This window comes from Pseudoliparis swirei, chromosome 11 (genome assembly GCF_029220125.1).
Source record: "Pseudoliparis swirei isolate HS2019 ecotype Mariana Trench chromosome 11, NWPU_hadal_v1, whole genome shotgun sequence".
Lineage (NCBI taxonomy): Eukaryota > Metazoa > Chordata > Actinopteri > Perciformes > Liparidae > Pseudoliparis > Pseudoliparis swirei.
Genome location: NC_079398.1, coordinates 19,054,121 through 19,081,068, shown reverse-complemented (window position 1 = coordinate 19,081,068; position 26,948 = coordinate 19,054,121). Strand labels below are relative to the sequence as shown.

Genomic DNA, 26,948 nt, shown 5'->3' with positions numbered 1-26,948 from the left:
TGGCTCCTGAAAGCGCCGCTACTTAGGAAGATGTGACGATGTGACGCAGTAATGAATGAATCCACACCGGAGGTGACTTTGTGGAAGTGTTAAACTCTGAGCTGAGACTACAGAATTATTACGGCTTTCTCTATTTCACAACTATCGCTCAGAGGGGGTCGAGTCGGAGCTGTTTTTTTGTCAAGGTGGGGGGGGGGAGAGGGGGAGGGGAGGGGGTCTCTAGCTCGCAGGCCAGTCTGGGTCTTATCGGCCCCCCCCCCCCGAACAGAATCACACACAAGGGTGTGTTGACAGTCTTTTCATACAGTCGCACAAACATCAAAGGCCTATTGGACGCCCTGGCACATTGCCACTTACACACACACACACACACACACGTGTTCCACATCCAGCATCAGATGGGTTGCCGTCTAATCCCTCTGCCCGTTGATTCCAGCTGACAACGGTCGCTTCGCCTTTCGTCGACGGCGACAACAAAGTTATTTCTTCACGACTGAGAGCCACTCCAATTACACCCTCCGGCTAGAAGCACTAATGGCGGATAAGTGATTAGGACCCAGCGCAGAGATATGCCCCATTTATTTGATGCAGCAATTAATACTGAAGCGGAGGTAAAGCAGAGAGCCAGATTAGATTTATTTTGTTTTTTTCTACAGCCCAAAGGGGAGGAAGGGGCCAAATGCCCAACAATGGTGTCGTGATTACATGTGTAAACAAATGGGGGGGGGGGGGTTTCAGAGTCCTGTAGGCTTCAACTGGTGTAGATTCATGCCAGAGAATTCTCTTTTCAGTTTTTTCTGGACTCAACGCAGCCGTCGACAACCGTAACTCTACAAAAGTTACACCAGTACCGCACAAACACCTCATCGTAAAATATGCTGATTGGCTGAAACTTCCTGGGTTTCCAGTTGCCCCTGGAAACTGTTTGTATATTACATCGTGTGTGTGTGTTTTTTGGTGCAATTTCACTGATGACAAATTTGCACGACTAAACAACAAAGAAAAGGTCATAAAGCGGCTTCTGAATTTCTATCAGGCTTGAGGCGCTTTTTTATTCCTTTATTGATTTCTCTAATGTTATGCTTCCACGTGGGATATTTCTAAATACTTTTGTGCTTTAGGTACATTACCCAAAACACACAACACACCAGGTATACAAGGAATAATATAGCTGGTTTGTGGGGCTCAATGTCGGTGCTTTGCAAACGTGATATAGGTTTAGGTAAAAACCACCGGATTCAGGGAAGGATCGCGATTGGCTCAGAATAACTAGCGGGTTTTACGTTTAAGGAAACATTGTTAAAGTTTCACTGTCTGACCTCAGTTAGCATTATGTCTATATACAGGACTGTCTCAGAAAATTAGAATATTGTGATAAAGTTCTTTATTTTCTGTAATGCAATTAAAAAAACAAAAATGTCATGCATTCTGGATTCATTACAAATCAACTGAAATATTGCAAGCCTTTTATTCTTTTAATATTGCTGATTATGGCTTACAGCTTAAGAAAACTCTAAAATCCTATCTCATAAAATTTTAATATTTCCTCAGACCAAGTAAAAAAAAAGATTTATAACAGCTGAGTGTTTGTCAAGGCTCAGGAAACCCTTGCAGGTGTTTCGAGTTAATTAGACAATTCAAGTGATTTGTTTAATACCCTACTAGTATACTTTTTCATGATATTCTAATATTTAGAGATAGGATATTTGAGTTTTCTTAAGCTGTAAGCCATAATCAGCAATAAATCAGAATAAAAGGCTTGCAATATTTCAGTTGATTTGTAATGAATCCAGAATGCATGACATTTTTGTTTTTTAAATTGCATTACAGAAAATAAAGAACTTCATCACAATATTCTAATTTTCTGAGACAGTCCTGTATATATATATATAAATATATATTATCATAATTATTGTTGAGAATATATATATATTTATATATATAATTTTATATATATCAATATTATACATATATTATTTTTATGATACATAGTATTATCATTATTATATATATTATATATATTAAAATAATATTCTATATATGATATATATATATATATATATATATATATATATTATCTTATAATATATATATATATATATTATTGTTTTATTATAATAATAATCGTTGACAGCTAACAGTACTCACTTATTTGACAGTCTGGTGTTTTGTTGATCTAACCTCCCTCCCCTCCGTTTTTCCTCCCTCTGTGGATATAGAAGTCATGTCACTTGAATGCAAACACATTTCCTTTCGGGGTGTTTGCTGAAACGGCTCCTGGGAGGAGAGTGTCTCTCTCTCTGTGTAACTGTGGATCAAAACGGACCCACAGCTCATTGTTGCCCAGAGGCCGCCGAGTGGGCTTCATGCATGATCAGTGTCCACCCAAGGGCCAACAGGGTTGGATGTAAATACAGATACAAATTGAAGAGGCAGTATTCTGACATGCTTTCACATCCAGGCAGTTTTAACGCAGGTATATGTGTTAGATTCTGGTGTTATGAATAGATTTAAACAATCGTATATTCTCTTAAAACTTTATGCCTAAAGGTTTAGTCTGAATGGAGAGGTTGCTTCATACAATTACACCTCTATATGGAGGTTGAGTTATCACAATTAATGGCATATGTACCTGGTGGGAAATGGACTCAGGGGCTATTGTTAAGTGCAAAGGTCTCGGAATGTTTCTTGTGTTAAAAATTAATAAAAAATCTGTATCATCCCCCAGAGTATGTTAAGTACACCAAGTCCTTGTTTATGTAATGCGATTCTGAAGCGAGGGAACATTATCCTTCTGAACACAATCGGATACATTCCCCATTTATGCATTTCGATGGTAAACACCATAAATCTGGTGTGACTTACTGGGAGAACTGGACATGAGTAGGCAGGGATGCTCTGCTCTTGACACGAAGGAGGACAAGTTCAAAAGTATGGAACATGATGTCCTTTATTTATCTGATAGTGTAATAGAAACTATATTGTACAACACCTCACGGATTACATAGCATGTGGGTGAACCTTCTCCTCTAGAGGGTTGACCCCTGAGATTAACATAAGCCATGAGTGAAGTGCACTCCTCCCTGTGTTTGGATGAATAACTACCTGCAAACAAATAAATATATGACTGTTTACTACTATCCGAGGAAGGGAAACGGGACAAATTCATTTCCTCCTGAGAGACATTTACTGCATTTTGAAATCTGCATTTGACAGCTGTGCTGCCGTTGTTTATGTTTCGCAGTTTAGGCTCTGATGAAAAACATAGTGTGTGTGAGGCATGCGTCATCATATAATCACGTCTCTCAGAGGCCAAACAGCTGGCAGCCAAGGTCAAGGTTTAAAATCCCACAATATGACGGTGTGAATGCACACTTTCCTGACCCTTGGAAGTGTCCACTTTACTACCTCTGTGAAGGTTATCAGGATGCACTGTGCAGCTCTCACTGTGTGCAATGCTGTTCAAGAAAATGCATGGTCAGCATATCATAACTTTATTAAAGGTTTAAATATAGATATGGTGGCTGTTCATATGATAAAGTTAGCGGCTAAAGCCGATGGATCGCAGAAGAGTGAACCGCCACATCAACTGGTGATCTAGACAGGAGACAGTGACAATATGGAACAACGCTGTTCCCCTAAAATTATTTATTCGGCGTAACACTCGTTAAAAAGCAAAAGCAGTACTTCTAAATATTCGGTGTACCTTCAATAGCTAGTGTAGCATAGAATTGCTAACACTGGTTAACGATGTGCTAACGCTAGTTAATGACGTAGGCTACTAACGCTAGCTAACGACGTGCTAACACTAGTTAATGACGGACTAACGTTAGTTTACGACGTGCTAACACTAGTTAATGACGTGCTAGCGCTAATTAACGACATGCTAACATGAGGTAATGAAGTGCTAACGCTAGTTAACAATGTGCTAATGTTTGTTAATGACGTACTAACGCTAGTTAACGATGTGCTAAACCTTGTTAATAAGATGTTAACTATGTGATAACTATGCGTTAACGACATGTTAACGATGTGTTAATGATGTGTTAACGATGTGTTAATGACGTGTTAACGACATGTTAACAACGTGTTAACGACATGTTAATGACATGTTAACGCTAGTTAACAAAGTGCTAATGCTAGTTCATGACATACTAGCTAGTTAACGACGTGTTAACGCTAGTTAACAAAGTGCTAATGCTAGTTCATGACATACTAGGTAGTTAACGACGTGCTAATGCAAGTTAACAAAGTGCTAATGCTAGTTCATGACATACTAGCTAGTTAACGACGTGCTAATGCAAGTTAACAAAGTGCTAATGCTAGTTCATGACATACTAGCTAGTTAACGACGTGTTAACGCTAGTTAACAAAGTGCTAATGCTAGTTCATGACATACTAGGTAGTTAACGACGTGCTAATGTGAGTTAATGATGTGATAACGCTAATTAATGCTGTACTAATGCTAGTTAACGATGTGCTAACACTGTAAATGTACATCTCCTTCTAACCTGTAACACGTATCACTACTACAAAACCGTTAACTGTGACTAGCCAGGAAATTCACAAAACCAGCCTGAAGATGAAGAAAGTCGTCGCCACACTACGATTGGCAAGTGTGCGTTTGAGGTCATTCTTATAACTCAGAAATATATGGGCCAAACTACCAAAATAAGAGCCAGGTTGTAATAAGCATGTCCTTCTGTGGCATCTCAGTGCAGCCGCGGCGCCGTTTGCATTTGTTTCTTCGTCCTTGTCCTTTTTCTAAATTACCTTCTGAGCCGTTTCCTCGAGCCTTAAAGAAAGAAAGAAAAATAAATTGACCGCCGAGAACAAATCAGAAATCTCAAAGCGATTCCTGCAGACCGCGAGGACAATTTCACTGCTGCATTTCATCTCTCATCTATTCATCTAGCAAGCAAAACAATTAGCTTAAAAGCTATTCGGATGACTCGCGTCTCTGATAATACGAATACAAAATGGGACTCACGTTGAAGCTTGGCATTGTTTAATCTTTCTTTTTTAAGTGCGCCACTTAGGAAGGAAAACTCTTCATTTCTACATATTCTGCTCATCTCCTCGCCAGAAGGGCGCTCGGGCCAAACAACTTGTTCATCCCCAAATTCCACTCATCCCAAAATGCCCCCCCCCCCATCCACATTAGAGAGGCACTTCCCCGGACAAGGGCGCCGTTTGTCATTCGTTTTACCCCAGATTTCCGATTGGACTCTAATGGGCTTTTTGTCCACTTTCTTCTGTCTCCGTTGCTCTTGTTCTCAAATTGTTCTTCTCCTTTGTCTCTAATTAGCCCCCCATCCTTTTTTTACGCTCGCTCTTGTACTTGAAATCGTTCTCTCTCTCTCTCTCTCTCTCTCCCTCTCTCCTGCGAATGTTCCGTCTCTCTTCGGTCTCTCCTGGCTGCCTTTCCTCCCCGTCGCTCCGTCATCTCTCTCTAGATAGAGATGGATGAAAGGGGGATGCCGGGCCGAGTCTGGGTGGAGAGAAGCTCAGCTAAATCAAGGCAGGTCATTTACTCACCGCGAGCCCATCCATCCTTTAAACACGCACACCCTCGACTCCACACACACACACACACAGACACACACACACACACACACACACACACACACAGGCCCTAAATGACTTCCGATCACTCTCTCGGGTGCATTATTTCACCCCTGGGACGTCTTGTTCTGAGATTCGGTTTTCACCAGCGTGAGGAGCGAAGAGATCTGTTCCATTAGGGAAGTCGTTTGGGTTCACGACAAAGAAACGCGGGCAAAGCAATATCACGCGCGTACTCAGACCCGAAGCTCCGGCTCCGCTGTTACATTATTACCGGCGTGGCGTGCGTTCACCGTTGGGGTGTTGTGAATAAATGCGTCCCCCCCCCACGGTGAAGTTGTTTCTGTTTTGCCGGCTGTGCCACTCTGCATCCGCGAGCTGAATGATGTCTCCGTCTCATCGGTGCAGCTGCCCGTTGGTGGAATTACGGCCCCAGCGAGAGGCCATTTTCTCGCCCCTCGGAAAACAGCTTATTTCACCTCGCGGCGTGATGGCGTGATTACTGCAACCGCTTGACACCACCTTCCAGCGGGCGGCGACTCAGCGAGGGATTGAAGGAGAGAGGGAGAGTTATGATCTGTAAAATCAGCGTGATGGAAAACCGGCGGAAGGCGTTGGAGGAAAAGGAACGGGCCCGCCGCGACGCCGCCGCTCCGCGGTTGACGGATGTGCGGCGTGATCGGGATACAGGGGTGGATGGATGGAGTCAAGAGGAGAGGGGGGGAAAAAACCTGAACACGGCGGCAATAATAACTCCGATTAGTCATCTGCTGTGTCTCTCTCGCTCTCTCTCTAGTGTTCAACGTGGGAATCAATCACCATCGCGTTCAGTGCGACGCCTCGCGGGGGGGGGGGGGGCCGAGGGGACACATTGTTCTCTCGCCGGCAACATTGTCTGTTGTGAGGACAACAATCCCTCTCTTTAATAAGTCATGGCGGCTGTTATGATCATAAATAGGACGGGGGGGGCAGAGGCTGTTTGTCAGGGAGGGGGGTGGGGGTGACGGGGGGGGGGGGGGTACATGAATCCATTCAGCATCTCCCCGCCTGTAGCTCCGCAACCCGAGGTGGATGAAAGGAAGCCTTCCTGACAGAAGAGGCGTGCTGAGATGACAGCCCCTCCGCCGCGCTGCACTCAGCACTAACATCGGCTGACTCGAGACCCGATGCCCGGTCCAGAGCGATGCACATTCAGCCCCCCCCCCCCTCCCCCTGCTGTTTTCCTTCTATCTGATCATTATTGATGACGTCAGGGTAATTCGCAAAGCCCGCCGGAGGCTCATTAAGTCAGATGTCAAACTGATAATGAAAGTGAAGATTCTGCACGAGGAGTACAGCGTGTGTGTGTGTGTGTTTGTGTGCGTGTGTGTGTGTGTGTGTACTCTCTACGCCATTTCATCAACTCCCTCCAGATTGCCATTTGATTGTGACTGGAAATTGTGAAGCAAATACATCCTGGTAATGTACAAGGCCCAAAGCACTTGGCTGGTGTGCGTGTGCGTGTGTGTGTGTGTGTGTGCGCACAGTTATCTGGCTCTCAGTTCTGCAGTTTATTGTAATGCTGCAGGCGGGACGACGCTGGTGTGCTCTGCATGTCCTGATCGTTCAAGTGAATTTGAATCAGATGGTTTGTAAACCAGACATTCACATTTACACCCTCACACCCACACACACACACACACACACACACACACAGAGTACACAGATGGGCGGACACATAATGCACTTTTACACAAACAGATCCACCTCGTTACCTTTCGGGGTTTTTTTTCTCGACATCGATGTACAGAACGAGGGCTGAATCCCATTATTTCCTCTCGGGCCTTTTACTCTCGTTTGGGAATGACACCCCCCCCCCCCCCCCCCATAAACTACGATCCCGGAGGGAAGAAGAGGAGCCGTGGAGCCCCGTCAAGTCGTTTATGGCTCTTCCCACAATCGCTCAGTTTATTGTATTTTTTTTACAATGTGAAAGTATACAACCCCACCGAACACCGTCTCCCGAGCCGCCGGGGGAACCGACGCGGCCGTTATGTTTAACGGACTCCACACACACTCGTAGCTCACAGCGTCACCACGTTGTCGCAGCTTCGAGGAGCCCGACCAACAAGCCGCCGTTTCCCCTCTAATCGAAACCTAATGGGAGGTGCATGCGCTACACCGACGTTCATACGCGCCCTGCTGTTTCACCGTTCTCCGTCCTCCACCCGCTTCACAGGAGCAACATTGGGTTTGAGTCGAGGTATTTTGCGTTCGTGACCATCTCGAGCCGCTGGCTGTGAACCGCGAGACGAGATCCAGCCTTCTCTTTTTCCAATCAGTGGCCAGTCCTGTGTGCGCCTAATAGTGTGTATCTCACTACTTATCACTGTGTTTCTCTGAGCCAACCGGGCTGCTACGCTTAGATAACCGCAGTCATTTGCAGCGTTAAGTGGCTGATTGCTCCGCAGTTGTGTTTTTTTCTTCTTCTTCTTCTGTCCACGAGGCGAGCGCGTGGCATACTTTCCTGCATGTGTGAGCACGTAAATGTAATTTTCGGCCCCCGTGCTTCGTGTGTGTGTGTGTGTGTGTGTGTGTGTGTGTGTGTGTGTGTCTAACAGCAGCAGCCCACAGAGCTTTAGCTGCAGTCCCTGGCAGCGTGGCTGAGTGAGATTAAAGTCACCCGCATTACACTTAGCGCCAGGAGACGTGGGGAAATTGGGAGTCGATGAAACAATGCTATTTGCATACAATCACACAGACAGCTCGGCGAGCCCCTCCCACCCACCCACCCGCCCCCCTCCCCCCTCCCCCCTCCAGCCCTCGTTCCTTTTTCTTTTAACTGCATGCAAACAACTCTGGACGTCCGAATTCAATCGCGGACGTTTTATTTGGAGTAAAAAAGTTTCTTCATCCGACTCCTCGTGACAGACGCCGGTTTTCGCAACTGCAGGTTGCATCCGACCGGGCCTCGGGTTTGGATTTAGATCCCCGCGCACGTGGCGGCCACATCTCAACGTGACATTTCCATCCTGACATTCAGGTTTCGCGGTTTTCATCTCAGGTCTATTTGGAAATAGCCGACTCGCATCGCACCCTGCTGTGGAAATCATCCCTCTGGGTTGGGCTCCCCCCCCCATCCTCCTCCTCTCGCCTCCTTTTCCACAAACACGGATATTAAACCACATATCAATCGCTCCCCTCATCTTTCATCTCATTCACTCACCCGTCTGTTTCTCTTCCTCTCTTCCTATCTCGGCCCAGTGCGTCCTCCCGACAAACGCCGGCCAACTCGCCCCCCCCCCCCCACCGGTGGAATATGAATGTGTTCAGTGAGGCGTTTCTCGCCCCCCCCCCCCAGACCGCTTGGTTTTGTTTCTGGAGCGAATGGGAAGAAGCTCGGCTCAGGTTCACGCCGGCGAAGGACGACTCAAAAGCGTGGCCTCGCCGCCGTCTCCAGACACGTTGCTTGATGAAACAGATCCACGAGTGCAATAGTGGGCTCTGGGGATTGGGGGGGGGGGCTTTTTTGCATTGAGTCAAGCTGCAGAGTGAGATCCCTCGCCTGAAGCTGTGGAGGACGGACGTGAGGAGATACCCAAACGTTAGGCCTCTTTCTATTTCCTCAACCACACGCACACACACACATACACTGAGACACACACACACACACACACACACGCAGACACACAGGTCCCGCCTCTTTCTTTCCCTCCAACTCTCTCTCTTAATAAGCTCTCTGAAACTGCAGGTGCTGTTGTTTCCTGTCTTTTTTTTTTTTTTTACATGTATTTATTTTCTTCAAGTGTCGATGCTTTTTCTTTCTTTCTTTCTTTCGGGAAGGCCTTAACCCTTGTGTTGCCTTAGGGTCAATTTGACCCGAATCAATATTACACCCTTGTGTCGCCTTAGGATTAATTTGACCCCATTCAATGTTTAATGTCGGTGTTCTTTCGGTAGTCAACAAACAAACATAAAGTGCCTCACACTTAAACTTGGAAAACAATATTAATTCTAATAATTTTCTGGAGGTTTTAATTGCTGGCGTCAAATTAAACCCAAAGGGTAAAATATGTTAGTAAATATAAAGGTAACAGGAGGGTGAAACATTGAATCGGGTCAAAATGACCCTAAGGCGACAGGAGGGTTAAATAAGCAATGAGCTGAGAAACGGGGCGCCGCTCCCTCCTGTTCGGATTCAACGCGCTCCTGACGGTTTGCTTACTCCACACCGCTCGCCCTCCCTCTAGGGCAGGGGTGTCCAAACTTTTTGCAACGAGGGCCAATTGTGATAAAGTAAAGATGCCCGGGGGCCAATAGTTCCTTTAGACATTTTTTAAACCACAAAAGTTACATGAAAATACACTGTTATAAAACAATTAATTTTTACTGTCACAATTACTTCTATTTTTTAAATGACAATGTAACCACATATAATATAACCAAGTCTGCCTTTCATTCAGTCAGATAACAATGAAAACGCTGTATATAGAATACCTTACATTTCTATGAGTTACATAACATTGCTTAATGAACATTTTAAACAGGAGTTATAAGTAATGCAAAGTGGTCTGTTATCATTACACTTAAAAACTAATTAATTTTGCCCTCATCTTTTACGAGATCTTTTCAGAAAAGCAATAGTTTGTCACATCTACAGGTTTTTCACTGTTAATGACATGTTACCGTTCAACACACTTCACATTTAGCTGACTGTGGCTACAATCAACCTGTTTTGCACTGAATACCTTTTCAAGATAATATCAATAAAGTGCAACCTGTGAAAAATTAAACAAATAAGATCAAATATTTGGGCATAAAGAGTTTTACTGAGCGTTAGTTACACTGCATATCTTTTCAAAATAACAATAACGCGCAACCTTTGAAAAACAAAACCAGTGCAGATATGTGCGAGTCATCCCGTTTTCCTCTGTGTGATAAAATGGGCTTTCCACTACACCTCTTTTTAAAACGGGGTCGCAGGCTTGATATGGCCACTCTCAATACAGCTCAATGTTGAGCTCTTGTTTTGAAGGGCAACAGCTGGAACGCTGAGGTAACACCTGGCAAGTCGCCAAGAATCTCGTCTGTCGCGCATGCGCAGCGTAACCGGTTAACGCCGTAACGACACGTTTACACTAAAGTAGGCGACAGGCATTTCGCTTTTTATTTATGAATGACTTAGTTTTATGTCCGTGTAGTTCGTAATACGTGAAGTTCTCAAACAAGGTCTTGAAATCAAAGAATCTGCATTCCCCCTCGCGCCCCACCTGGTCTCTTGAACCCGGAGCAGAGAGCGACTCCGAGACGACGTGTGTTCACCACCGTGGGAACGCAGAGGTGTCGGTTTGCTGTTCCCGCGACATATTGGACGCTCTCTGCCGGCTGGTTGGAGCGTGCTCACCTGTATGTGCGCACCTGTCTGTGCGCATGGGGGCGGAGCTCCGCCGCGATACAGAGAGCCAGGAGAAGTGTGAACGCCACCACGTAGAGACAGAAATGACATGCCACTGTGTCGATACGATCAATAACAGACGACCGTTTAGTTAATAAAACAACCTGACATTACTTCTGTTGTAACCTGGCGCTAGAGAGAATATGTCAGTGGGGCGGACCCCCACCCTGTTCTCATGGGAGGGGAAACACGAGTAATTCCCACCGCTCCTGAACGCGGCGGCCCTCAGTCAACTTTTGTCCTTTTTTTTGCCGTCGCCATGGCAAATAGGTTTGGAGAAGGGTTCACGCCACGCAGAGCCAGAAACATGAGAGAGGAGGAATTACGTCTTTAAAGTTTTTATGATTTATTTATTCTGACAGATCTGGCGGGCCAGAAATAACACATTATATGACCGATGTCGCGGGCCGTATGAAATCTGACCGCGGGCCGGACTTTGGACACCCCTGCTCTAGGGGGTTCAGGCCTTGAGTCTTCACACCGTGGTGTATTTGTAATGAAGTGTATGTGTGTGTGTGTGTGTGTGTCTGCCTGCTGTCTGCGCATGGGACCTTCGGTGCATGTGTATGTCTATTTGAAGGCCCGAACGTCTTCGGGGGGCCTCAACATCAAACGCCACTGCAGATTTGAGCGGCAGATGGCAGCGGTTCAGTTCAAGGCTCCTGTAATTTGCAGATGTGTGAGGAGAGGTGTATGGATTTTTATATATATTCATAACGGAGTAATGCTGACGGCCCTTTTAGACGTGCTTATCTTGCATCCTTAGTTCAGAGCCTTTTATAAACCTGTGCTTACGGATAGAGCTTTTACCTGGGAAGAGAGAAAGAGAAAAAAGATAAGAGCATACACACACACACACACACACACACACATATGCACACTGGAGGTCCTTACAGAGTTGGAAATGCCTCGTAGCTCAGAGAAAAACATCAGTTATGTGTCTAACCAAGCCCGAAAAAGACTGTAAAAGATCAAGGTGGGTCTGCAGTGACCTGAGCAGCAGAGCCGGGCTCAGCCCGACTCTTTGTGTCCGGCTGTAGTCCCTGAATGCTGAAAAGAGACTTCTGTGTTTCACAGGAAAAGTGCCAAGAGTCTGTAAACTTTCCAGTTCCAGAAAGTGACATCATAAAATAAAAAAGGACCGCGAGCATCCCTCCAGAGAGCAAAGCTGGACTCTGGTTCCTTCAGGTTGGCTATAAACATAAAATGGCTTTTTAAATTCTTAATGTCCGATAACCGGAGGCGCAAGCCTGGGACCGAGAAAACCAGGGATGTCACACACACACATTCCGGCGGACAGCCTCAGTGGACCGGAAGATCTGTCTTAAGCATTCTCGCAAGTATGCAGACAAATATGCAGACAAATATGCATACACATATGCATACATTACACACACATTCAAGATTCAAGATTCAAGATGTTTTATTTGTCACATACACACACAGGGTGTGCAGTGAAATGAAAGTGGCAATGCTCAGCAGGAATGTGCAAGGGCAACAAGTACACACTATTTACAATAAAAAACAACACAATATTTACAGTAAGTGTGTGTGTGTGTGTGTGTGTGTGTGTGTGCCTAAGAGGGGCAGTTGTGTGGGTCTATGTGGGGGTCCTGGTGAGGTCGGAGTTCACAATCCTGATGGCCTGAGGAAAGAAACTCCGTCTCAGTCTCTCTGTTCTTGCAGCGTGACTACGGAGGCGCCTGCCTGACCGCAGCAGCTGAAACAGTCTGTTGTTGGGGTGGTGAGGATCCTTCATGATCCTGCCGGCTCTGGTTCTGCACCTCCTGGTGTACAAGTCCTGCAGGGTGGGAGTGTAGTTCCAATAGTGCGTTCAGCCGAACGCACTACTCTCTGCAGAGCCTTCCTGTCCTGAGCGGAGCAGTTGCCAAACCAGGCTGTGATGCTTCCTGTCAGGGCGCTCTACAGCTCCAGAGTAGAAGGACTGAAGGATCCTCTGGGAAACTTTAAATTTCCTCAGCTGCCTGAGGTGGTAGAGGCGCTGCCTTGCCTTTCTCACCAGAGTGTCTGTGTTCGTTGACCATGTCAGATCCTCGGTGATGTGGACTCCCAGGTATTTATACCCGCTCACCCTCTCCACAGTAGTCCCGTTAATCCCCAGTGGTGAGTACGTCCTCTGTTGTTGTACCCTCCTAAAGTCCACAATCAGCTCCTTAGTTTTGGTGACATTCATGATGAGGCTGTTGTCCTGGCACCAGAGTGACAGATCAGCAACTTCCTCCAGGTAGGCCTTCTCGTCGTTGTCGGAGATCAGGCCCACCACCACTGTGTCATCCGCAAACTTGATGATGGTGTTGAGCTGAACCTGGCCACACAGTCATGTGTGTACAGGGAGTACAGTAGGGGCTGAGGACGCAACCCTGGGGATCCTGTGTTCAGGGTGAGGGATTTGAGGTGTGTCTGCCCACCCTGACCACCTGTGGCCTGGCGGTCAGGAAGTCCAGGATCCAAGCACACAGGGGGTGTTCAGTCCCAGCTCAATCAGCTTGCCGGCCAGTCTGGAGGGGACTATGGTGTTGAAAGCTGAACTATAATCAATGAACAGCAGTCTCACATAGCCCCCCCTCTGGCTGTCCAGATGAGAGAGTGTGGTGTGCAGTACCTGGGAGACAGCATCATCTGTGGATCTGTTTGGGCGATAAGCAAACTGCAGCGGGTCCATGGAGGAAGGGAGGAAGGCGCAGATGTAGTCCTTTATCAGCCTCTCAAAGCATTTCATGACCACCGAGGTACCGAGGTGAGGGCCACCGGTCGGTAGTCATTCATACATGCTGGAGAAGCATTCTTGGGCACAGGGACAATAGTGGATCTCTTGAAGCAGGCGGGGACCACGGACTCAGCCAGGGAGAGGTTGAATATTGTGGTGAACACTGGAGCTAGCTGATTAGCACAGGTCTTCAGTACTCGCCCAGATATGCCATCTGGACCTGCAGCTTTCCTGGTGTTCACCCTCAACAGAGCCCTCCTCACACTGTGCTCGGTCACAGAGAGTGTGTGTTCATCCCCAGCGGTAGAACTCACCTCGCCACGCTTAACGGTGTTGTTGTTAGCCGGCGAGCTAGCGCTGTTGTTGCTAGCCTCAAACCGTGCATAAAATGAGTTCAGGTCGTCCGCTAGGGATGCGTCGGCACTCACCATAGCGCAGGGTCTGCTCTGGTAGTCTGTGATAGTCCGTAGCCCCTGCCATAGGCGCCTGGTGTCGCGCTGCTCCATCTGTGATTCCACTCTGTCTCGGTACCTCCTCTTGGCTTCCTTCACCGCCTCCTCAGTCCATAGACCGCTGCCTTGTACTCGTCCATGTTGCCGGATACAAGACCGGAGTTATAGGCAGCAGTACGGGCGTTCACAGCTTCACGGATGGATCTATCAACCCACGGCTTTTGGTTAGGAAAGACCCTAACTTTTACCGTGGGGACGATGGTGTCCGCTAAGCGTTGCTATGAGGCTCATTGCTACTTCATAAACTCGCTGACGTCACTGGAACTGGATTGGATCATGTCCCAGTCGACGACACGCAGAGCGCCCTGTAGCTCAGCCTCTGATTGGTCAGACCACCGCTACGTTCCTCGTCACTACCGCTTCCCGCGATCTTTTGTCGGTACTCGGAAGCAGAAAAATGGCGGCATGGTCTGATTTGCGAACGGAGGAGAGAGACAGCCTTGTAGCCTCTCTTGAATGGCGATAGCAGTGGTCCAACGTTCTTTCCTCTGGTAGCACACGTAATGTGCTGGTGAAAGTTCGGCATGACTGTTTTTAGGTTTGCCCTGTTAAAGTCCCCAGCCACCACCACAGCCGCATCGGGATACTTGTTCTGATGCCGACATAACACATCATGTAGGTCCGATAGTGCTACGACGGTGTCCGCTTGTGGTGGAATGTAGACGGCTGTGGTGATGACCGAGCTGAACTCCCGGGAAGGTAGAATGGACGGCATGAGATCGTCAGATGTTCCAGGTTCGCGAGCAGGAACGAAAAGAGTCTTAATGTTCTTGGGGTCGCACCACATGTTGTTAGTCATGAAGCAAACCCTCCACCCTTAGATTTACCAGACTCTTCCGTTCTGTCTGCACGGAAAACAGAGAAGGACTCGGTTGGGCATATGGCTCGATCTGGCACCAGCGGGTTCAGCCATGTTTCCGCCAGACAAAAGATGTTACAGTCCCTCATGTCCCGTTGGAATCTGATCCTTGCCCTAACATCATCCATCTTATTTTCCAGAGACTGGACGTTAGCAAGAAGGATGCTGGGCAGAGGTGGACGGTGGGCTTGAACTCTCAGTCTGTTCCGAATTCCGCTCCGTTTCCCTCGATGTTTTCGTCGTCTCCCCGTAGTAGCGGCTCCACTGTTGTTGATGTGGTTCGCTCGTACGATCTCTGCCGGCCACGCTGGATCGATGGAAAAAGTGGACAAAAACCCTTGTTTTGCGCAAAAGTTTATGTCCAAAAGTGTGCTGTGGTCGTATGCTGTTAGTGCCGATGTGTTTGTGGCAAAGAAAACATTAAAAATAAACACAAAAACTAAAAGAGCGCACAATCTCCGCGGAGCTACCTCGACGGCGTCTGGACACAGCCGCGCCATCTCATGCATTATATCGAGTGTGTGTCACAGGGGTAAACCACATGACGCCGCCAGCTTATTCTTTTAAGACGAGCTGTATTAAGCCGGAGTGACTCCGCGATGCTAAGTGTAGGATTGTGTCACTGTTTGATGAGCAATCATTTCAGTCTGTAAAATGTGTGTGAGTACGTGTGTGTGTGTGTGTGTGTGTGCGTGTGCGTGTGGAAAGAAAGATTAATGAACACGGTGAAATAAACAGACGCTAGCTGTCAGTTGGCTCCTCGGGGCTTACCCAGAGCTGGCATCGGTTTGCGAGCTCAGGAAGCGAGCGCGTTGTGATTGGCCCGTATCGTCTTAAAGGTACAGCGTGTTGCATTCAGTGGGCTCTAGTGGCAGAAATGGAATATAATGTGTTTTCTCTCGTGCGTGGATCCCCCTGAAAGTTAGGATGGTTTTGTTTTAGTTACCTTTAGAGATAAGCGTTATTTGTATGTATTTATTACAATAAAAAAGGACTCTAGGTGCTCACGTTTGACCTGACTGTGCCCCTTATAGGCTGTTAGGTTGCCCTGGGTTACACACTGTGGTGACCCCGATGTGATATATTAGCGTTACATGAATTAGTATTTAAAAACCAGGTGAAACCCATTGAGATTAAAAATCTCTTTTTCGAGGGTGGCAGGCAGCGACATAAGAAACACAGAACTAGACGAGTTAAAAGGAACTAAAAGTAAAGAGACAAGTGACATCACCGAGTTAATTTAAGAAACATTGACATGTTTGGGAAACCTGCCTTCATTTCTTTCATTTTATATTCAAAAGCAGTAAGTGGTATCAGTTCTTTGAGTTCTCAAATGTTCTGCAACATGTTCCAGGATGATGAGTCTGCAGAGGACACAAAAGCCCTTCTTCCCATTTCCGTTGTGGCATTTGGGACGATGAGCATCAGGAAGGCCTGAGAACGCAAAGAGTATCTCCCGACACTTTTCTGCATGATGAAGACATGATGAAGACATGATGAAGACATGATGAAGACATTTCTACATGCTTGGCTCAAGGGAGTAGTCCCAGTCATTTTTTCAACCTCTAACCTCCCTGCTTGACGCCACCAACTCCTACACACACACTGCGCCTTTAAGCACGCGTTCAGACAGAAAACACACACTACGGGCTGCGTGCATGGGAGCTGGTTGAAGGCGTATCGGCTGCCTCGAGCACGGCGCCGCGCCCGATTAGAAAAACTGCGAAAGTACATTTTGGAAAGAATTATGGAAAGTTGTCAACTTTTTTTTTGGAGTCTGCCACTTAGTGTGTGTTTCTTGTTGTTGTTGCCAGAAGCCCTTCCAGCGTTGGCATCCCCGGTTGCTGCATCACCGAGACGGCCTCGTTTCACTGAACAGGCGTACGGCTACGTGCTCTCTCTCTCTCTCTCTCTCTCTCTCTCTCTCTCTCTCTCGGCACGACACACTCAACATGAACCTGATATCAAACTTAACGTTGAAAGGTAGTCCAACAATTTCAAGAGGTTTCCGTTTAACTCTGAAACATTTGCGTGATTTCTTTTCATCATACTTTGAGGCAGTCTGCAAGTTTTTATTTTTATTAGATATATATATTTTAAGTACATCACTTGTACGTATAAAGCACAACTTTTAAAAAAGAACCCTCTTGGGAGTTATTACTCTAATCCATCACTGGAATTAATTGTGCCAAAACATTCAAATGCAGTTGTAAGAGGCCATAACTCCACGGCTTTTTTTCCCATTTTTTTTTTTCATCGGGTCCACTTGTCACATCCGATTGCCCACAGCCTCCCCCCCCCCCCCCCCCCCACCCCAAAAAAAATAGCCGAGTGCTTCGTCACCGAACTCACGCCTTCAGGAAGATCACCTTATCTCTCCACAATCTTCCCGCTATATTAAATCCAAATTGCTTTGTCTCTTAAAAGCAGCGAGGACGAATACAACGTCGATAACGCTCCTTCGTGTTATTATTCTCACGTCGTCGCGGCTCGTGAAAGTAATTCGACCGTCGCGCTCATCGCGAGTCGCTCCCGGATAAACAGGCCTCGCATGTAAATAAAATTGTTAATTTTTTATATTTTTTTATATAATCCGCCTAAAAGTCAAAGCGGGGTTTGCGTGAGGAATAAACGAAACGTCGCCGTCTCATCTCCGGGACGCAGCGCCGACGATCCTTATTACAATTAATTTGACGATGACATACGCTGTTAAGATGACGCCGTGCTCACTGGGTCACGACGTGTCGTACACGCTGCCTGTCACCGTGTCTCATTTGTGCACATTTATTTATTACTGCATGTATTGAGAGTTGTGGCCCCTCCCATAATACTTTACAGGAAAGATGGCAACGAGAAACGAGCAGATGTAGATTTAGACAAGCTAATCCCTCCGGGGGCCCTTGTTTTTATCTTTTTGCATCACATTTTTTTGGGGGTCTCTCGCGGGGACTTTGACAAAATATGCATACGTCTCATTCCTGATGGTAATATGCTGACTAATGCTCCCACCTGTAGCGGGCACCTCCTCCCTATGTCTCTGTTATTCGCTGCCATCTGTTTCCTCGTCGCCACCTTAATGGACCCCCATTGAGTTCAAACAGAGAGGCCTATTTACACCCTCTCACACACTCACACACACACACTCTCCCTAAATGAATAATAAATAAATAAATAAATAAATAAATGAATGAATATAAGTTATAAATCAACAAGACATCTTTAAAAAAATATATTTCTCATTCTTGTATTTCTTCATTTATGTATTTATCTATTTATGTGTCACACGTATTTCTTCATTTATTTATGTGTGACATTACGTGTCAAATGTCTAAAGTCGAACCTCTGTCTAGGAGTGTGATGTACCTGTGCTGTTGTGCTGTGGTATGTTGTGCTCTATCGCTCCTGGCACGCTCAGCTCAGAAGCTCAGCTCAGCTCGTTTGCAGACAGCTTTTTGACTTCAGCAAGACACTTCATTTTATCAGACTGAGTACAGATGACTGTTTTTTCTTTTCTGTCTTCTTGTCTTCTTTGTGTTTGTGTCTTGGTTCTGTGGTTTTGGGTTGGTCTTTCTGGTCTTGTGGAGTCTCTCTCACTCACCACATCGTCACCTCTTCATCACATTATTTTATCAATTATTCACTTCATTAATCACTGTAAGTGGAGTAGAATGGATGTGTTGTGGTGTTGTTTGTTTGTTGTACGTAATAAACGCTGATAATATATATACAACGTAATAAGTAGCTTTCTGACCCAGGGTCGCCACACAATGAGAAGTTGAATCTTAACCCTCAGTCAAATAACTTTAACGATCTTCTTTAAATAAAATATATTGTGCTCTTTAGATCCTCAAAAAAAACCCAATTATATCTCATGTTTAGAGACTAGGAGACGTCAGAGCCCAGAGGAAAGTCCAAAGAGATCGCCGAGATCAGGCTTCTCTCGGCACACAGCAGCGCGCCGCGCCCGGCGCTGAGCCCAGTGTGGTCCCAGCAGGACCTCTCAAATCCGTCGCATATCCTCCTTATTAGGCTGAATCGATAAACCGACCACAGATTTGATCGCTTAAACTACTAACGCTGAAAACATCCACATCCTTAAATTACATTCCGTGAGTAACAGTTTAGATAGAATGACAGAAAAGAGCGCATAATAAAACGCTCATACAGATCCAAGTGCTAGGATCGGATTGCTTGTGTCTTGTGACTTGACTGATCCTGTTCAACAATCATGAGGTTCGGTTCGGAGCTCATTTTTTTATATATACGACACGTACATGTCACATAATAATAAATGAAGAAATATGTGGACACAAGAAGAGAGATATAATAAATGAGAAATACAGAAATGTAGAAATAATTTCTATTTATTTCTGTATTTATACATGTATTCTTGTATTTATTTATTTATCATTTATTTATTTATTTATACATTTCCCGAGCCTCTCGGGGGGGATAAATAGACACGCTGCATTTATTCCGCCGTGTCTTTGCAGACTTCAGTCACATATATGTTTTTTGTTCTCCTCTCTCAAGGCGCTCAAAGACTTTCAACTCGGGGTCCTTCCGTCCTCCCGGGTGGGGTATTTCCGTTTGAATAAACGCCCCACTGTAAACCCGAACGTCCAAATTAATCAAATAGATTAAGTAGTGTATACTCAAAGTTTTAGAGAAAGTTCTACTAACTTAAATATGTCAAGTTGGTGTAACATGTTCTTCTTTTTGAGTAATTTTAACTAATATTTTTTTATTAAATGGAACTATTTTGTAAAACATAACGTACGCCCAACGTAATAGAATTTAGTAATTATATGCTGCTAATGATAAAGTCCTGTTATTTCTATTGTTTTAAATATGGATGATTTAAAAAGAAACCTAAATCACATGCTAAAATACAATAAAAGTGTAAAATACACAGTAAAATGTCCTTTTAGTTGTTTTTTAGTCGGTATCATAAAAGACTATTGAAGTTGTCATGATAATACAAAATAACTAGTAACATATCAACGACAAATAAAACGTTTGCTGAAAATTCACATTCAACTTGTAGTGTAAATCAACTTGGAGTCATCACGTGTTTTGGCCGTTATCAAAGTGCATTATGGGGATTTCGCGGGAGTCGTTACTTTACTTTCGTCCTGCACCCTTTCGCACGAGGCTGTGGTGTCATCGTCGACTCGGACTGTTTTCAAGGTGAGTGAGATCTTAAGTGTTTTTATATATACGTTGATATGTGTCATGTGTTTAGTTACATGATGTTACAATCAGCCAGTTGCCAAACCTCGAAAAACTAAAACTTTAAATAATTTCCTAGACTTTGCGAGAGACATTACGTCTGCTTCACTCGCCGAGACTCCAGTCCTCTCCCGGAGTCTGTCTCTCAACTTCAGCAGTGGCTGGTTTGAGCTCAGAGACACAAGTGGCGGCTAACGTTGGCTAACGTACGCTCCTCGTGTACTAAGGTACTATAGCTAACGACGTCGGTTCGCGCAAGCTAACGTAACTTGACGTACCAGCGGAGGAGCACGAGGTGTTCCACTAAACTACCTTGTTCGACTGAGAACATCGCGGCTAACGCTAACGTAACTTGACAGTGATCTCCGGTGCTTCTCTGTTGGTTCACGGGCAGCGCCCGGTGTTTATGCTTGACTATTCACGTCACTCGCATCTCTGGCATTTCTTTTGTTTTTGTGCACGTCAAATAAAAACCACGTTATTGTTAGACCCTGTATGGAAAATCCTAGATAGATAGTGTTTTACGGTGGTGTTATTGAGACTTGCATGTAAGCTGCATAAATGAAATGTTTAGATATGCCACCAACAAATTATGTATTGTCAACTATGTTTGTCAGTGCATTATACCAGCGGTTCCTAACCTGGGTGTCAGGACCTCACAGGCTGTTGCATGGGAATCACAACGTGTTGTGGGAAGAGTCCTTAAGTAAGAAATATCAAAGAACAGCACAGAAAAATCTTGTTTGAAGAAATAAAATGAAATAATTGACAGTAATTGTACTATGGCATAGCATTTGCATCAACCTATCTCCACTAAAAAAAAGTATTTCTGAAAAGGTGGCCAACCAGTAACATATTTTTGGACTCATTTAAAGGTTAAGAACCACACATTATATATTTTTAGAATGAGAAAAATTGTGCAAAGAATGTGTTTGTAATAGCATTCAAAACTCAGTCTTTCATTTTCTTCTATTCTCTGATGAATAGGGAAACAATTACCGGTCCTTTTTTAGTCAGTGTTCTTTCAAATCAAATATTTACTTTTAGTTTTACATCGCATACAAAAATGGAAAACATGCCATTTTAAAGCAGTGTTAGCTGTAGTCCATGATCATGTTTTGGTAAGCTAATAGTAATTAACTTGTTATATTAATTAGTAAGTAATAGTAATTCTGTCTTTAAAGTTTTAGATGTTGGTCTAAACTTTGTCATTTTTTTCTTTGCCTTTTAGGTTGCTGGTTCCAAAATAATCTGGAAGTGTAAATTGTGCAGCTTCTTGCACCTCCAGAATACAGTTATTTAGACACTGTAGGCTGCAGCACAGCCACTTTTCCAGAATCAGCCCTCTTCCATGCCTCTACACCGATTGCATTTGCACGTTTCAGACACTTAATTCACTGAGTACTCATTTATCAATATATCATACAGCACAACCTAGCATTTGTACAGAGCAGAGTCAGGGGCCTGTGTTATTCAAATGCCCCTTATGCACATTTCAGCAACCCTTTTCTAATTCAGCCGTTTTCAGTCATCTCAGAAAGCATTTGAAAAATCATGAAACGGTGACATGCCCATATAAGGATTGTAGCTATATCACAAATGTGTACTCCTCCTTCAATTCTCATAAAAGTAGAGAACACCAAGCAGGTCTTGCATCTGACTTTCAAACTGATATTGTCAGTGAGGATCCCCATATTCTTGAAGCCAGTATTTCTGAGGAAACTAGTGATTCGCATGAAGAATGCCCAGACCGGAGCAGAGAAGTGGGGAACGGTGATCAGTGTGACACTGGCAGTCTAAGAAATCAACTTAAAACAAATTTACAAATTTAGCTTCTTTATTTCTTAAGATGCAGGCTATCCTTCATGTCTCAAACACAGCTATTCAGGAAATAGTAGACCACTTGAATCAGATCTTCTGAGGTAATATGGATCATCTCTTTAAGTGAAAATTGTGATTCTTATTCATTTGACCGCTATTGTCGGCTTAATAAATGTGCTAGATTCTTCAAATTGAATGTTTTTTTATTTGTTGCTGTTATTTCAATGTAGTTGTATGCAGAGTTCCAGAGGATAACCAATCAGAACCTGCCCAACCGATTCTATGCTGAGCTTGACCGCCATCTTCCACGACTAATGACTTTATTTAGGCAGAAGGCATCAAGAACTGGAAAGACAGCAGATGCTCTGACTGAAATTTTAAAAATCCACGATGAACAGGTAAATAGATTATTACACACTTCATAGGTTGAACCGGTGGAACTTCGAACAGGTTCAATGACTCAAATGAGCTTTGTGAATTTTGCAATTAGTCCACTCTGTGTTTGACATTTGTTTGATTGCATTAAAGATGTGAACAGGTTATTTGTGGCCATATGTTCTGAATGGATTATTTTAAATGTACAAATGTGTTTCTATCTGAATAGGAAAACCAGGACATACACACCAAACGTACGACTGTTCTCCACGGCCTCCTGTCTATCTGTGCGAGGATGTATCTGGATTCTTCAGAACCTGCACAGTGAGTCTTCTTAAGTCACTAACAGATTCTACGTGTGCATGATGTAAACAGTTCATCAAAATACTAATATCTTTTAGGACTTACCTTTGTTTAGTCTACCCATACACTTTTCGGGTATAGTCTGTTTTCGCCTCACTACAAAGGAACTGTATTGGCAAGTGAGAAGATGTTCAGTAAAACATGTTCCTGTAAATGTCCTTTAGCTTGGTTTCAGTCTCACCACTTGGATTCTCTGGTAATTTGGTTGATTTGTGTGTGCAGAACATGGATCTTATGTTGTTCCCCTCTTACAATGAGACACAGGTCTCCTTGTAAAAGAGGCCTTTGTTTTCATTGGGACTTGGTTAAGGAAAGATACATTATGTCATCTGTGCTGTTCCATGTGTTAGTTTGTGATTGGTATCTCTTTTTCATTCATTCAGGACGAGTCTGATGAGCCAGAGCTTGATGGGGTTGCAGTGGGCCTCCTTACTGTCACCAGTGACAATAACACAAGTGCAGTTCACTACCACCCTGTGAAAATCTCTGTGATTATTGAAAGTGATGTCATAGTTAGTCTCCCAGACTTGGCGATGCCTTCCTGGTAGTCTTTGGATTCATGTATGCACTACACCTCAGCTACCCCAAAGCACTTACCAAGACTTTTGAGTTCATTCAAAAGATCTTACTTGGCCTAGAAAGTGGCAAACTGTCACCGAAGTTGCAGACCCTCAAGAATGTTTTGATGACCTAGAAACGGAAGGCTGCAGCGGTATACCATTATAAAAGGTTCAACATGTTCAAGTTAAAAGGTCTATGATCACGTCTTGCAGCTTTGCAATGCAGCGCCATCATGTGATCTGTTCATGTATGTTATTGTGTTGTGTATTATGGAGGAAAAAAAGGCAGAGGTCATGGTTCTCAGGTTGTTATCTTTGTGCAGATAAAAAATAAAAATAAACTTTTATGCCTCATGTACGTGTTTATCAACAATATTTAACCCACTATAGCGGTAAAGATCATCATTATCTTTTAAACGTAAAGATACAATTTATTTTGGAAGTTTAACTTTGGTTGCAAAGTTGAAATGTTTTATTTATGCCCATATTCATTCAAATAATTAAAATGATCAGCCACTATAAAGATGGAAGTTTTTCTTTTTTTCCTGAAAATGTTCTGAAACAGTTCTGTTGTATTTAATCCAAAATGCTGCACTATATACTCAGGAAGCCAAGAGCAGTGTTTTTTCGCTATAACAAAAAATGTTGGTATTTTATGTCACCAGCTCTAAGTTTAAGCTCTACAATTTATTGAAGTATATTTTCAAATTATTTATTTTAATATTGCAGTGTGCTAAATGTGAGTGCAAGAAAATACTGTTCAATAGATAGATGTTCATGACTTAAATTTTGAGTTTGTTAAACTCAATGTAATTGAGGCAATAAATTGCCACAAAAAAATTAAGTTTCGAGTTATCTTTTTAAGTAAACAAATTCAAAACATTTGACTAATGTGAACTCGAAAACATTGAGTTTGGTTAACATGAAATGGTGTGGTTGTGTACTTTATTTTTTTAAGTTCTGTGAACTTATTCCAGTGGTTTGAAAACTTGAACATTTTAAGTACTAATAACTGAAAATAATTGAGTTGAGCTAAATTAACACTTTAATTTAAGCTGTAATCAAAAGGTACAAGTAGCAAGTCATCAAACTTTTTAAGTTCTGCAAAATCAAATTAAAAAGTTCATTAACTCAAAAAATTTGAGGCAATATATTGCCTCAAATTTTTTGAGTTCTACTAACTTATTCGGGTTTACAGTGTGGTGTTGGGGCTTTTAGATATCATCCGTCTCTATAAACACGGCACGTACCCCACGTGGACTTCCAGTATACACGCGCAGAATTAACGGCGTATTGTTTATGCGTATGTTGTAAAGATGCTGAGAATATGCACGCGCTGCACTTTTGGTTTTTATTCATGATGAGCGTGTAGCGTGTGTAGCGCATACCCATCGTCTCAGTTCAGTGAGGTCGCTGCACATCTTAAGTCGTGCTTTGAGCTCAACTTCTTGGGCTCTCTGTATGAAAGTAGCCCCCCCCCTCCTCCCCCTCCTCCTCCCCTCCATCAACCTTGCCTGTAGCGCCGATGGGATGAAACATGGATAGAAGCTCCCGAAGGAAGCAGCAGGTTGGGACGGTCCATCTGTGAGCTGCATTCAAGGACAACAGTGTTAATCCATTTTTGGAACAGTATGAAACGAGCCAGTGTGGGTATTTCTTTTTGGGGGGGGGGGAGGGTTCTTCTCGATGAACTGTGGACGCCACTGTTGTCTCGCCAAGTCGACTGCGGTGTCCTGGAGATTAGATGCGAATCGTCGCCTCCTTGTTTGAGAGAGATAATGAACGAATGTGATTGTTTCTGATCGAGGGGGAGGAAGAGTAGGGGGGGGGGGTGTTGTCGCAGCACGCGGGCGCTCGTGAAAGTTTCTTTTAATGTGATTTTTTTTTTGCAGCCCGGAGGTGTTTGGGTTTGGCTGCGTCTATTATTCTCTGTTTTTGTTCTATTTTTCTCTCCTCTCCCCGTTTCCTGTTCTCTCCTCCATCACTGTACCATCCCCCCATCTCTAACTTTCTCTCTCTCTTTCAACTCCCTGTCCTCTCCGATAGAACCGATTCCACCTGCAGATGTCGGCCCGCGTGCCTCCGTCGACTCTGGGCAGCCTGCTGCTGGCGGTCCTGCAGGGCAGAGAGGGGGACCGCCGGGGGAGCCGGGGGGAAAGCACATGGGGGGGAGCCGCCGTAATCTGCCCCGGGTGGGAGGAGGGCAGCGAGGGCTTGCTGTCTCACCTGCAGACGCACGGCGGTTCCAACTGGCGCCTGTGGGACGTCATCAACCTGACCCTGGTCTCCGGGGGCGGCGGCGACCGCAGAGGGGGGGAGAGCCGGGAGGAGAAGAAGGAAGCGCAGAGGGAGGAGGAGGCTCTGAAGATCCTCTCCACCCGTTTCCTGCGCTCCCCGTCGCCCATCTCCTCCGTCCTCCTCCTGGGCTCCGACCCCGAGTGCCTCTCCGCCGTCCTGCGGGCGGCCCAGCGGCTGGCGCCGGCGCTACCGGCGCTGCAGTGGATCATGGGATACCCGCTGTCTCCGGATTCGCTGCACACTCTCGGGGGTCCCCTCGGACTTTTAGCCTACGGGGAGGTGGGCCGCAAGCCCATCAGCTTCTACATCCGGGATGCTTTGCAGCTGATTGGCCGCGCGGTCACCGCGGCGACCATGGTGAGGCCCGACCTGGCGCTGATTCAGAACGTGGTGACCTGTTACGACGATCCGACCGGACCGGAGCAGCAGCCCTCCTCGGGGCGGTATCTGTCCAGGTAAATGAACACAAGCGCACTTCATACTCACGATTAGATTACAAAGAGGCAGCGCACCCAAATTACAAATAAAAAAATAAAATCATGTTGTTGCTTCCCTCCAGCATTATCCCTGTGGACGAGCATTGATCCTGTGACCTCACTCATTTGTGTAATGTAGGATGTGCAGGAGCCTAATGACAGCAGGATAAGCAACAAACAAGCTCCCACTCAGAGCCCTCTCTCGCTCTCTCTCTCTCTCGCTCTCGCTCTCTCTCCCTCTCTCTCTCTGTGTCTCTGCCCTTTTTCTTTGATCGAGCCTCTAGTTTTTTTTAAAATCAAATTAAATTCAGTTTATTTTATACAGCCCCATATCACAAATGAAAAATGTGCCTCAGCGGGCTTTACAGTCAGTACTCATACGACATCCCTGACCGTTGACCTCACATCGGATCAGGAAGAACTCCCAAGAAATAGAAAAAAAACTTTCACTGGGGATAAAAGTGAAGAAACCTTCAGGATTCAATTCAATTCAGTTTATTTTATACAGCACATTATCACAAATTACAAATTTGCCTCACAGGGCTTTACAGTCTGTACACAAACGAGATCTCTGACCTTTGACCTCAAATCGGATCAGAAAAAGACACAGCCAATGAACCATGAGGCGTGACGTCACAACGGAGGAAGAGTCAGTCATGTTAACGTCTTTGTGCGCGTTATGTAAACCAACCTTTAAAGATGACTTCACTCACAAACAATATTCA

The 26,948-nt window shown here is 44.9% G+C and overlaps 1 protein-coding gene and 1 long non-coding RNA gene across 2 annotated transcripts in view; both read left to right on the top strand.

The window, feature by feature from the left end:
• The window catches only part of grin3ba (glutamate receptor, ionotropic, N-methyl-D-aspartate 3Ba), an 86,992-nt gene that overhangs the window by 26,568 nt on the left and 33,476 nt on the right, over positions 1–26,948 (top strand). The window contains exon 2 of the mRNA XM_056426786.1: positions 25,496–26,202. Coding sequence (XP_056282761.1) covers positions 25,496–26,202 — 707 coding nt within the window. The remainder of the gene's footprint in view (positions 1–25,495; positions 26,203–26,948) is intronic.
• On the top strand, positions 20,127–22,508 carry LOC130201679 (uncharacterized). Its single transcript, XR_008833229.1, has 3 exons — positions 20,127–20,288; positions 21,562–21,589; positions 22,382–22,508. It is a non-coding gene; the product is annotated as an uncharacterized LOC130201679 (long non-coding RNA).